This window comes from Rutidosis leptorrhynchoides, chromosome 3 (assembly GCF_046630445.1).
Source record: "Rutidosis leptorrhynchoides isolate AG116_Rl617_1_P2 chromosome 3, CSIRO_AGI_Rlap_v1, whole genome shotgun sequence".
Classification (NCBI taxonomy): Eukaryota; Viridiplantae; Streptophyta; class Magnoliopsida; order Asterales; family Asteraceae; genus Rutidosis; species Rutidosis leptorrhynchoides.
Window position 1 is genome coordinate 73,161,247 of NC_092335.1, and position 14,894 is coordinate 73,176,140.

The 14,894-nt window shown below is 34.6% G+C and overlaps 1 protein-coding gene across 1 annotated transcript; it reads left to right on the forward strand.

Annotated features, from left to right (window-relative positions):
• Positions 1-223: 223 nt before the first annotated feature.
• Positions 224-2,436, forward strand: LOC139896331 (uncharacterized). The gene is made up of 2 exons (XM_071878958.1): positions 224-730; positions 1,706-2,436. Exons 1-2 carry the CDS (start codon positions 347-349, stop codon positions 2,270-2,272), a joined length of 951 nt encoding a protein of 316 aa, XP_071735059.1. The 5' UTR covers positions 224-346; the 3' UTR covers positions 2,273-2,436.
• The last annotated feature ends 12,458 nt before the right edge of the window (positions 2,437-14,894 follow it).

Consider the following 14,894-nt stretch of genomic DNA (forward strand, 5'->3'; position numbering starts at 1 on the left):
GAATTGTAGGTCCTAATAACTTTTTATTGTTGGATTTGATGCTTTATTGCTTGTACGTTGTATATTAAGAGGAATATTGTTTTAGCTATGATATATATTATTTAGTTATGAATTAGTTGTAAGATATTAGTATTGATTGATGTGAAAGGTTAATATGATTAATAGTTTAGTTAGCACAGTAATAGGAGGGTCAAAGGACAACTTTTTGCGACTGATTATAGAAAAAGAAAATAAAATCCCAAATTCACAGAATCGTATCCGTCGTCGCCTTTTTTCCGTCGTCAAATCACCACCTACAACCACCGCCACCACCGTTCCAAATCTCAAAATTAGTCATTCTTAAACAATGCAACCACCAAACCCTTACTTATATAATCCCTACTCTTACCATCCTTCCCAACCGACCTCCCAATTCGGCTCTCATTCCCTTCCACAAAACCCTAACCCTAACCCTATCCCTAATTATCCCCCAATTCATTACGAATCACACTATCCCACAGCTCAAGTCGATCATAATCCACCGGGCGTTGACTCTTATTATCATTCTTCTTTGTATCATGTCAACCACGCCGGCGGTGTTTACATTGATCACCGTGCCGCTGCCCTGAGTTATTCTCACGCAGTTAGTGCCGTACCACCGTCTACATACGCTACGGACTCAGTGGTGTATGATTGGGCAGCAAAGGAGCCTGATCTGCGTTATGATTATTCAAACACTGTATATACAACAGTAAGGCATATGAATATGTAGTTACCTAAATTTTAATACTTTATTCTTTCTAAATTTTAATATGTATTATACAATAATTTTTTTATTATTATTATTATTATTATTATTATTATTATTATTATTATTATTATTATTATTATTATTATTATTATTATTATTATTATTATTATTGATGACAATTTTTTAGCTTATTGATTGGTTAGTGATATATGATCAATGTTAGTACTGCGATCCAGCGAAATGAGCTTCCTTTGATCGTACTTGTTGCTTTCGTTGCAAAGTAGATTGTTACAGATAGAACACCAAAGGATGACATTAGTTGCCATTCACATTTAAGTTCTGGTTTCATGGACATAATTAGAGGTTTCTAAAATCTGCTTAGTTTGATGTCTTTTTAGCTCCTCATATTATATGCTTTCTAGCAAAGTAGAATTTGTTGGTTGCAATAAAACTACCAAATTTAATTGTTAAAGACTTGCACACAGTAACTTCGGTGCAAAATTGAGATTCGGTTTTTTTTAGCTTATGAATTACAATGCAGACCCTTGTATGTATCATACAAACCGTTTTCAAGTTGCTTATTTATATTATCTTAAGAATCTGATATCTGATACTTTACTAATTTATATCATTCTCTGAATCAGATTATACCTTAAGATATAAATCTGTTTGTTTATGATAAATCTTGAGATGTTTATCTGTTTGGTGCCCGGACGAGTGAAGTTATAAAGGTAGCCTTTAATTTCTGTGTACAGACACTACCTGTTGTTCCTTTAGGCATAATGGAAAATTGTGTTGGGTTTTAGGTTTGCCATACCTTTTATATAAGTATAGTAGTTCTAGTCCTCTAGAGGCCTTCGAATAATGTCTTGGTCTTGCATAGGTCAACTTCCCATATTAAGTTTCACATAAGAGCTCACTAGAGACACACTGTGCATTTGATTGCTCAAGTAATATTCTTAATAACATTTGCAGGCTACAACGGTTTCTCAAGATGCATCACTACAGCATATACCTGCAATCGCCCACGTCCGTTGGATCGATCCAAATCCAAATCCAACTGTCCAACCTCGCATGGCATGGAAAAAGATTCCCAAAAAAGCAAAAATTTCTCAATCTGCGTGGTGTGAAGTTTGTAAACTTACGTGCAACTCTACAGACGTTCTTCTTAAACATAAAATGGGTAAGAAACACCTTAAAAATCTGGAAAGTTTAACCAAACCTACTTCCGTTGCTACCCCTTCCATTGCGACTACTTCCGTTACTACAAACTTTAATTTAGCTGTGCAAAGTAACAGAGTCATAGGACCGATGGAAAACCCGATGAAGGGTAATTTGGGGAAGAAAAAGAAGGTAGAGACTCCGCAAGACTTGGCCGCTAAGAAACGGAAGGTATTGGAAGGCGGGGCAGCTGCAAATCTTGTGAGAACTTGTCAAATTTGTAATGTTGTTTGCAACAGTGATACAGTTTACAGATTCCATATTGCAGGTCAAAAGCATGCGTCCATGTTTAAAAAATTACAGCAAGCTCCTGTGGTTTAAGTATGCGTATATATTTATTCTTTAATGTTTACCCTGGAGAGAATAAATATTTACCATATTTATATGCTTTTCTTCTAGGTTGCTATGATAGGGATATACAACATTGGAGGTCTTCTTGTTATAATTAAAATTGTATGTCAATTATCATCAGGTTAGTATATAAGTATATGTCCTTTTTATAATATAATAATAAAAATAAATAATGATATGGAATGTAGAATATTTCAAATGTATACTAATGAAATCCATTTTTATAAAATACTCCGTATCTTGTTTTGCCTTTCGATGCTTCATGCTACCTTGTGTACTCAAACCTTAACGAGAACACTTGTTTATATAGGAACAAGATACATTCCTTGTATTAAAGAAACAAGAATAACAAGAGAAGTATAGACGAGTAATACTCCGTAATACTTTTGTCTTATTATAAATTTTTTGTTGGTATTTTTTAGTTGTTTCAATATACTCCGCAAATGTCTATACCTATTTTATAAGAGTAATGAAATTAAAAACTCGTTTCTGTACATTTTTAAATATAAGTGATGCAAAGAAGAATTGAAAAAGGTTGTTTATATCATCGGATCTTCCAATATATATAGATTTGATTTAATAGTCAAGCGTGTAAAACATTTTTTTTAATAAAAACAGTTTATAGGAAAGGAACTTTTTAATATTTATAAATCATCAACAACGACACATGAACAATCTGAAAAGTGGATGTCTGATTCTGAATTGGCCTTTTGTTGTTTTGATATATCTAAGTTTCCGACTTACTGTACGAGCCGATTAATTTAAGTGCGACTTCTGAAGTCATCGTGGATGAAGCTCCATAATCATGAGGGGATTTATTTTTTCAATTTCATGGATTCGAACACATGACCTAAACTTTATAAAAATAGGCCCTAACGAATCCGCCATCACCTCGCGGTTGAATTAGACTTTTGTTATTTTATAGAAAAATTTATCTATCCATTTATTTTATATCTTTTATTAAATAACACACAAGGTAAAAGGTAGAAGATTTTTCATGTTTTGGACTATCTAGGAGGGAGAGTAATCCGACTATATACTCTGATGCACGCAGCCCATCAGGATTACTCTATGACTATTTTCAACTCATCACTGACCACCACTAAATATTCGTTATAGATAGGTTTGAACATGAAACCTCTTGCAAAGAACTCATGACCCATCTATCGGGCTATCTTGTGATGGTCCTATCTATATAGTCATATAAAGCTTTAAAATGATGATGTCATCATTAATCTAATTACCTTTTAATTTTCATAATGATGATGTCATAATTATATACTAATTTAATTAAAAAATATTACGAAATCTTTTATAAAAGGAAATATTAATCTCTCATAAATTGTGAAACAACCCAACCCGTATTCCATACGATAATTTTTTTTATTTTATAATACACATCTATGCGCCAATTAAATATGTAAACCATTCCACAAGTTCCATTTAAACGTACATCAATTTAAATGTTTACAAGAGGTACGAAAGCCATTAATTAAGTTTTATACAAGTTTGACCCACTACAATATTAGTTTATAATCCAAACGACACTCGAGCACGGTTTGGGGCTAAACTACCCAAAACGTTAGGCCAAACTTCAAAAGCTATGCCAAAAGCACCCCCTGTCAACATAAACGGGAGACAACTAATCCAACCGTATGCCCTTACCCTTGTCCAAGCCGGAACCTATAAAATGATAAACAACGAGAGGGTAAACAATGCTTAGTGAGTGCAACAATTATACATACATATATATAACCTATCCATTTGCAATCACAATACCAAATACCTCATACGAACTTGTAACTCAAATAGCATGTCAACATACCCGTAACACTAACAAGTCGTACATTATCACACCACTTCAATAGCATATACTCAACTCAGTATATATATAATATGCTAAACAAAACAACAATCTCAATATGGTTAACCAATAACGCTATGGTGCTACCGGCTCGTGGTTCACACCATACGCTTTTGAGTCATACTCGTGTATAGTGCTACCGGCTCGTGGTTCACACTCGATGCTACCGGCTCGTGTGTAACGTCCTCCCAATAGGGTCTGGAAGGAACGTCACTAATATCAAAACATACCAACATATTATAATAAACGAGAACAATACTAAATGATGAATTTAACTTTAATGAGTACGCAGCGGAAAATGAAATGTCTTTACAATGACAGGAATAACAATAACGTAAATGTTCACATGCAGAGGTAATAAATGCGATATCTCTTGATCCTATGTCCAAGTAGCATCACATAAGCAGTAAGTATAAGAGCTTGAATCAAACAGCACCTGAGACAAAACATGCTAAAGTGTCAACCAAAAAGGTTGAGTGAAGTTCATAGGTTTAACAAAAAGTTTGTCGTTGTTTTAGACCACAAGATTTAGTTTGTAAAGTTGATCTCCCGCAGGATCAAAAAGTTATGCCAAAGCGTGATATTTAGACTAAACGTTCAAGTTTGCCCCATGACAAGTTGTGTCTGTCCTTGTCGGTTTAATTTCATTAGCAAGTAATACAAAGACTTAGTCAAATGTATCGGGGACGTTACTCCCGATAGGCCTACCCCCAATAATTAAGCATGCAGCAGCAATTGAAAATATCACTGTAGGGACTTAGTCGGACATAGCCGGGTATAACATAGTTTAACAGTTTGGTACTTGTGTCTAAAATGTAAAAAGTAAAAACAGCATGTGTCTCACCCCAAGTAAAGTAAGTAAGTTTGCTAGCAATAAAGAGGGGCTATGAATTCACCTTAGTAAGTAGAGAGAGAGTTATTCCTCGGAATAAAGAGTTGAACGAGTGAGCAGGAAAGTCAACCTATTGACATTTAAGAGTAGTTAAGTGTTTTGCCCATGTTTAAGTTTAAGTATGTGTTTGTTTTACTAAGTTTCTATTCCTAGTAAGTTACTATTTTTATAAAGTTTTCATTTTTAGAAAGTTTCTTATTTTACTAAGTTTCTATGACTAGAGAGTTTCTACTTTTATCAGTGTTTTCCATTTTAGGATACTTGCCGTATTAGATAAGCTTCCAATCACCCCTTTCCCTTCGAATGGCTAATTTAGATCTAGGGGCTTGAGCCATAGGACCCTTTAAATCGGAAATCCAAACCCTCTGTCTAGAATCTCATAGAAATCATTCGTCAAGAAAGTTCGAAGATCTATACATCTCTAATACATATCCCAAAATGTTTTTATGTTACAATATAAGTAGTAGGTTATAGGTGCTAGTAATAGTAATAGTGTATACATGTTATTTATTTTATTTTTAATTGCATATAATTTATAACATTATTTACATGTTTCGGTAAAAATAATAACCGAAGTAAAAAGTAAAATGTAAAATGTAAAAAGTAAAAAGTAAAAAGTAAAAAAAAAGTAAGAAAAGAATACTTACTAGTAGTAATTCTTCAAAGAGAGAATGAGAGAAATTTTGGTGTGAGTTTGAATGAGAAATGAGGGGTATTTATACCTGAAAAAATTAGGTAAAAAGAATAAAATAATTAAAAGAAAAAGAAATATTTTAATTCTTAATGGGATTTTAAAATTAAAAAGTATTAAATGTTAGGTCATGGAATAATGCACAAAATAAAATAATAAAAGTAGTTTTTCCATTACAATTTTTAATTAAAAAGTAATTTATTTATTTATTTATATTTTTTTTTATTTTAAGGATTTTTTATATAAATAAACAAATTGATTTAATGTTTTTCCAAGAATATTTGTCAATAATATTTTATTTTATTTTATTTTATTTTTATATTTTTTTATTTAATTAATAAATACAAATTTTGCATAAAAATAATAAATAATTCGGTATTTTGTATTTTTAATAATAATTATGATTTTAATTATTAAACTATAGTTTTAGTAAGTTTTTAAATATTATTACATTTATATATAATTGGATTTATTATATAGTTAAATATATAATACATTAACTAAATAATAAAAGTGATACAAAGTTTATATACTTAGTTAAATTATGTCAAACTATATAAATTAATAATATATTATTTATTTAAGCGTACATTGTTGACTAAAAATTACTATTCGGTCAATATTTAATTGTATATAACAACCCTTAATACATATAGTCAGACATATAACCCTAGGGTTAATTCAGTAATTTAGAAGTCGAAAAGTGAGGGTTGTTACAGTACCTCCCCGTTAATAAAAACTTCATCCCGAAGTTTTAGGTAGACTTCTCGGATGCATCAGCGGTTGAGAAGAGATGGGGATATTTCTGTTTAATTTGGTCTTCACGTTCCCAGGTATACTCGGGGCCACGTCGTGAATTCCAACGGATCTTAACAATAGGTATGGTGCTTTGTTTTAAGCGTTTAGCAGATCGGTCCATGACTTCTACGGGTTCCTCTATGAAGTGCATTTTATCATCAATGCGAATGTCATATAAAGGAATAACGAGAGTGTCATCAGCGAGACACTTTTTAAGATTCGAGACATGAAATACGTCGTGTACGCTGCTAAGTTCAGCAGGTAATTCTAATCGATAAGCCACGGGTCCGATCCTTTCAGTAATCTTGAAGGGTCCAACAAAACGCGGACTTAGTTTGCTTCGTTTACCAAAACGAACGACGCCTTTCCAAGGGGATACTTTCAACATGACTTTGTCACCAACTTGGAATTCCAAATCTTTCCGACCTTTATTAGCATATCTCTTCTGTCGGCTGCGGGCAGTTTCTATTCGTTTCTTAATCTGAACTATCTTTTCGGTTGTCTCGTGTATGATTTCAGGACCAGTTAACTGTCTGTCCTCTAATTCATCCCAACACAGTGGGGATCTACATTTTCGTCCGTATAAGGCCTCAAAAGGTGCAGCCTTAATACTTGAGTGGTAACTATTATTGTAAGAGATTTCAACCAAAGGCAAATGTCTATCCCAGCCTTTGCCGAAGTCGATAACACAAGCGCGAAGCATATCTTCCAATGTTTGAATGGTTCGTTCACTTTGACCATCGGTTTGCGGATGATAAGCAGTACTCATGTCGAGTTGAGTTCCAAGAGCAGTTTGTAAGGATTTCCAGAATCTGGAAGTGAATCTACTGTCGCGATCGGATATGATTGATATAGGAACACCATGACAAGAGACAATTTCTTTGATATACAGTTGTGACAATCTCTCCATCTTGTCGGTCTCCTTGATCGGTAAGAAATGAGCAGATTTAGTAAGACGATCTACTATGACCCATTTAGTATCATTGCCACTAGAAGTCTTGGGCAATTTAGTAATAAAGTCCATAGCGATACATTCCCACTTCCACTGCGGAATATCGGGTTGTGTCAATAGACCAGAAGGCTTTTGATGTTCAGCCTTGACTTTCAAACAAGTGAGACACTTACTAACATAAGTAGGAATGTCGGCTTTCATATTAGGCCACCAGTAGAATTCTTTCACATCGTGGTACATCTTACTGGAACCCGAATGAATAGAATACCTAGTCTTATGCGCTTCATCCAAGACTAGTTCACAGAGATTACCGAAGCGAGGAACCCAAATTCTGTTGCCAAATTACCGTGTACCATTAGCTTTCACTTGGAGTTGGTTCTCAAAACCGATAGGTCCTTCACCTTCGATAAGTGTTGGTTTAATAGCTTCCAGTTGAGCTTCGCAGATTCATGATATAAGATTTGATTTGATTTTCAGGTTTAAGGCACGAACACGTTTAACATCGTCTTTTCGACTGAGGGCATCGGTAACTACGTTTGCCTTGCCAGGATGATATTCCATCTTACAGTCATAATCGTTCAATAACTCGAGCCATCAGCTTTGCCTCATATTCAGCTATTTTTGATCAAAGATGTGTCGAAGACTTTTATGGTTAGTGTACACCGTAAACTGGGTACCATATAGATAATGTCTCCATATCTTTAATGCAAATACCACGGCACCTAACTCAAGGTCGTGTGTGGTATAGTTCTCCTCGTGTTTCTTCAACTGTCTAGATGCGTAGGCAATAACCTTTTCACGTTGCATTAAAACACAACCAAAGCCTTGCTTTGAGGCATCGCAGTAAACAACAAAATCGTCAGTACCTTCCGGTAAAGATAGAATCGGGGCTGTGGTCAACTTCTCTTTCAGAATCTTGAAAGCAGATTCCTGTTCTTCGGACCACTCAAACTTCTTCCCTTTTTGAGTTAGCTTCGTAAGAGGTTTGGCAAGAAGGGAAAAATCCTTTATGAATCTCCGATAATAACCGGCAAGTCCTAAAAATTGACGAATATGCTTCGCAGTCTTTGGTATCTCCCAGTTCTGGATAGCAGTAATCTTAGCTGGATCGACATGTATTCCATTACTATCAACAACGTGTCCGAGGAATTGTACGGTTTTGAGCCAAAACTCGCACTTAGAAAACTTAGCGTAGAGTTGTTCCTTTCGTAAGAGTTCAAGAATCACGCGCAGATGTTGCTCATGTTCCTTCTTACTCTTGGAGTAGATCAAAATGTCATCAATGAAAACAATGACGAATTTATCGAGATAAGGTTTGCAGACACGGTTTATGAGATCCATGAAAACGACAGGAGCATTGGTCAAACTAAAAGGCATGACACAGAATTCATAGTGCCCATAACGAGTGCGAAAAGCAGTCTTAGGAATATCAGATTCCTTGACTCTAAGTTGGTGATATCCGGACCTCAAATCAATCTTTGAATAAACAATTGACCCTTGAAGTTGGTTGAATAGATCATCAATACGTGGCAACGGATAATGGTTCTTGATAGTAAGCTTGTTAAGTTCGCGGTAATCAATGTACATCCTTAACGTACCATCCTTCTTTTTAACAAATAGAATAGGAGCTCCCCATGGGGACGAGCTTGGACGAATGAAACCTTTATCCAATAGTTCTTGGAGCTTGTTGGAAAGTTCCTTCATTTCAGAAGGTGCTAAACGGTATGGTGCTTTAGCAATAGGAGCAGCACCGGGAGCTAAATCAATTTGAAATTCAACTTGTCGAGGAGGTGGAAGACCAGGAAGATCTTCGGGAAACACATCGGGAAAGTCTTTAACCACTGGTACATCTTCAATACACTTCTCTTTCGATTCGATCATCTTAACGTGGGCTAGAATAGCTGGATAACCTTTCATAAGGTGTTTGCGGGTTTTAATACAGGAGATAATATTGAGATTGGAACCACTCTTTTCACCTTGGATGATAAGAGTCTCTCCATTTCCCAATGGAACATGAATGGTTTTACCGTAACACATAATGGCAGCTCTCAATGGACGTAACCAGTCCATTCCAACTACGACGTCAAAACTTCCGAGCTCGACCGGTAAAAGGTCTATCTTAAATTCTTTATCGGCTAAGATTAGGTTGCAGTTTTTATAGATTTTATCGACTTGCATGACCTTTCCATTGGCTACTTCTACTAATCTTTTAGTTTCTAAGGGTTGAGGCTTTTCAGCAAATAGGGTACAAAAATCACTAGACACGTAACTTCTGTCGGCACCAGTATCGAATAAAATAGTTGCATAGAAATTATTGACAAGATACGTACCCGTGATAACTTCATCTTCATCTCGGGCTTCAGCAGCAGTAATAACAAACGCACGACCCTTCGCAGCAGTAGCATTAGCTCCAGTAGCGGGATTATCTTTCTTCTTAGGACAATTCGGACTAATATGTCCCTTCTCTCCACAAGTATAGCATGTAGGAGGAGCTTTGGCCGGAACAATAGCCTTATCCTTCGAAGGAGTCTTACACGTCTTAGCAACGTGTCCCACTTTCTTACACAACGCACAAACCGCAGTACACTTCCCCTGGTGATGCCTCTCACAACGAATACAGAAAGGATAAGTACCCTTATAATTCGACCTTGTACCATCCGCAGGCTTCTTATTATCATTCTGAGCCGAACCTTGAGATGGCTCAAACTTCCTCTTACCATCATTACCCTTGGTTTCAACTTGCTTATTGGTCGACGCCCTTCTTCTCTTGGCCAACATGAGATTTTGTGCCATGAGAATCACAACATCCAAAGTAACCTTCTCAGCAGCAATAACATTCCCTTAAACATCCTCGGGAAGACCTTCAATATACCGCTCAATTCTTCTAGCCTCAGTAGGAAACATTTCAGGACATAGAGTAGAAAGCTCCAGATAACGATTGGTATATTTCTCAATGTCAGTACCCTTGACCTTGAGTTCCCAGAACTCAGCTTCAAGTTTCTGAACTTGACTTTGAGGACAGAATTTGTTGATCATTATGCTTTTGAGTTCATCCCATGGAATTGCATTAGCATTATCAATTCCTACGGACTTGGCATGAGCATTATCAATTCCTTAAAATAAATGATTTTTTTTAAATAAATAAATTACTTTTTAATTAAAAATTATAATGGAAAACTACTTTTATTATTTTATTTTGTGCATTATCCCATGACCTAACATTTAATACTTTTGAATTTTAAAATCCCATTAAAAATTAAAATATTTCTTTTTCTTTTAATTATTTTATTCTTTTTACCTAATTTTTTCAAGTATAAATACCCCTCATTTCTCATTCAAACTCACACCAAAATTTCTCTCATTCTCTCTTTGAAGAATTACTACTAGTAAGTATTCTTTTCTTACTTTTTACTTTTTACTTTTTACTATTTACTTCGGTTTATTTTTTTTACCGAAACATGTAAATAATGTTATAAATTATATGCAATTAAAATTAAAATAAATAACATGTTATAATTAGTAATATATGTTACTAAAAATTATAAAAGTATTTTTATGAATTAATATATAGGAGTTATAATTAAAATCGAATTAATGAATATATATGTATATACGCACCTAACGTGAAGGTTATAATTAAAGATAGCGTACAAAGACTACAAACATCACCGCTACTTGTGGCCTAGGGTGATCCTTGTTACCATTATGGGACGCTTGTGGATCTCGAATGCCAAGACTTAGATTCTGGTCAAGAGATCCTGGGCCGCTCGGTAACAATAGATCATTCGAGTGACTTGCATGTTAGCGATGAAGTTTGGGCGAGATTGTACAACATCTTTGTTAAGAATTATAACCCGAACATTCTTAAACTAGAAGCTTACTATAAGTGGAAGTTTTTCATAAATAGTAGGTTTCCAAAAATAGAAACTTTTGAGAAATATGAACTTTTCTCGAAAACCGTCACTGTCAATATAGTTGCTATATTAATAAACATACTTTATGTCAAGTTAGACATTAACTAATCAAACGTTATACCTCAAGGTTGATATCCAGATCACTTACTTGCTTTACTTTCCTTCTTGCGTAGAATACTTCAACTGCTATTTAAGGTGAGTTTTCATAGCTCCCTTTTTGTCTATATTTTTGAGCTGAGAATACATGCGCTACTTTTATAACTGTTTTTATTAAATGAATACAAATACTAAAACTGATTTTTCGTGAGTTTCATATGCTCCCTTTTACTCTTTACATTTTTGGGCTGAGAATACATGCGCTACTGTTTTTATGAAATGAATACAAATACTAAAACTGATTTTTCGTAAGTTTCATACGATCCCTTTTACTCTTTACATTTTTGGGCTGAGAATACATGCGCAACTTTTATAACTGTTTTACACGTATCAACTATTAAACTGTGATATGTTGGGCTATGACCAGCAAGTCCCTAACCGACAAGTATAAATGATAACTTGTTATGGGGCAAACTTGAAAGTCTAGTCTAAACACAAGTACCAACTATTAAACTGTGATATGTTGGGCTATGACCAGCAAGTCCCCAACCGAAAAGTATAAATGATAACTTGTACGGGGCAAACTTGAAAGTCTAGTCTAAATATCAGTACCAACTGTTAAAACTATGCTATACCCGGCTATGTCCGACTAAGTCCCTACAGTGATATTTTTAATTGCTGCGGCATTCGTAATTATTGGGGATAGGCCTATCGGGAGTAACGTCCCCGATACATTTGACTAAGTCTTTGTATTACTTGATAATGAAATTAAACGACAAGGACAGAACAACTTGTCACGGGGCAAACAACGTTTAGTCTAAATATCATGCACTGGCATAACTTTTTGATCCTGCGGGAGATCAACTTGACTGGATCTGAGTGATCTACTTATGAAAACAAATCTTGTGGTCTAACACTATTACTGAAATCATTATTTATGACAAACCTATGAACTCACTCAATCTCGTGTTGACTTTTTAAGCATGTTTATTCTCAGGTACTTAAGCATTGCTTCCGCTATATATCTACTGCTTTGATGATGATTGCTTGCTATGCTTAGAGTCTTCATTACATATCATATCAATTAAAGACATTTATCTTCCGCTGCAAAACTCAACAAAACGTCTCATGTAGAGTCGTTCTCGTTTATACAACTGTGATTTGATATAATTAGTCACAAATACCCCAGGCCCTATTTGGGGGTGTCAAAGATTGGTATCAGAGCAGGTTGTTGTAGAGAACCAGGATTGCATTTTATGTGTGCCTTATACAATTAGGTACCTTAGCAATGTAGGACTACAACTTTTCTTGACCATAGTGCCTTTAATTGTTGCCTTTAATTGTTAAATGCTACACTATGCTTTAGGAAATTTATTTATCTTAGAATGCCGAGCCAATCTAAGAACTCTCCTAATTCCCCTAAGTATTATCCAATTACGCCACCGCATTTAAATGCGACACCATGATTTCTGAAATTCTTGACATTCCTATGTCATATATTATGGTTTTGTGTATTACATATGTATTACATGAAATATTATCCATGATTTTTGAAACTCCTATAATTGTTACTATTCATACTCAAACGTATATAACTCCCTGTTATATCACGTACCTATATGCCTTATACCTTTATGCATCGGTTTGCGAACCGGAAAATGTCATTGGGTTATCACAGTATATGAATTAAAAGTCTTTAATCGAAAGATTATTAGATTACATACTTATCATTTTATAATCTCGACACGTCATACTGCCATTATTGGAGTATAGACAAATCATATCTTATCATATCTATCCCAATAGACCTTGTCTACCACTTTTCCTAAATTTCCTCCGTAAATTACGAAAATCTTTTTGCTATAAATACGTATTCAAGGAGACGAATATATCATTCAGTATTCAATACCCATTTCATATCAAACCCTATTCCAAACACATAATATGGATTTCTCACCCGATTCTTCAAATTCCTCTAGTTCCGAAGACAGCATGATGGGGACCCACCAACCGATCAACTATCGTGATTTCTTTAGAAGATGGGGATGGGTTCGTGAAATACTCACCCTATGGAGAAACTAAGAAGGTGCTCCTTATCATGAGCCAAACTTACCACCAAACGTCGGAGTACTCGATCCACTTACCGGCGAACCTATTCGTAATACCGTTTACACTCTTTTCGCAAGGATTTTCCGCCTCGAAGGCTGACTCGATGTAGCCCAAGACAGTATTCGTCCTCTACTCCCAAATTCTAATCAGATAGGATTACCAGAAGAAGTTAGAAGACTTCGAACTAAATATCAAGAATTGACAAACCTTACGAAGGAATGGGTAGAACAAATCCATAGACTCGAGCGTAAAGTAGAAACCCTGTAGGAAACGGTGCACGATTTGGAAGCTAGGCTCACACCTACTACCCAAGTACCACAAGCAACACCAGCAACACCACTAGTACCGTCAGTACCACCAACATTACCAACACCACAAGAATTGTAAGCACCATCAGCATCACCACCAACAGCATCAGCTTCATCAACAACAACATCCGCATCTCACGCCTCAACATCACACTCAGTACCTCAAACATCAACATCATACGTCCATAGATACCAAGGAATATTAGTAATAATGAGTTAAGATGTATTGACTCATTCTTCGCGAAGAATTATATATGTATACTTTATATATATATATATATATATATATATATATATATATATATATATATATATATATATATATATATATATATATATATATATATATATATATATATATGATTTGGAACAATAATAAATCTTGTCGTACTAAGCAATTACGTGTGAATCTCAACTAGTATGTACTATTTGGTTAATTCATATCACTAATATGCTATGATGTACACCCTTCGTTAATGACTTAACAATTGTTAATCACTGCTTTAACACAATAAACTCCATTTCATAATAAATCAAGTGTAACGATGAATGTATTGATTCATAACTTCATTAGCGAAATATTTCACGACAATTATGAAATCTCTAAAGGTTTTGGAGATTATTCATTCTCGTTTCAACCGTAAATCAAATGAGTTTAATATTATATTAAATCCATGATTATATCTGAAGAATACATATATAAATGTATATCTTCATAAAGATTGTAAATTCTGTTGTACAAACTGTTAATTGTGAAAATATTTAACGGGTAGGTAATACCCGAGAAATATTTACATCTCACATTAATACACTGTACATTCTTCAATTTCGATTCATAAATCATTAATTATACACACTACCTTCACAATGATACACAATCATCTTCATACAAAATCAATTACACATTCTGAAATTAACATATCGAAATTCAAGTAAAGCTTTAGCAGGTGTTATCTTCCTAAAGATTA

Coding starts and splice junctions, on each gene's coding strand:
- LOC139896331 (XM_071878958.1), top strand. CDS start 347: ATGCAACCACCAAACCCTTACTTATATAATCCCTACTCTTACCATCCT. Junction 731..1,705: donor CAAACACTGTATATACAACA/GTAAGGCATATG, acceptor TAACATTTGCAG/GCTACAACGGTTTCTCAAGA.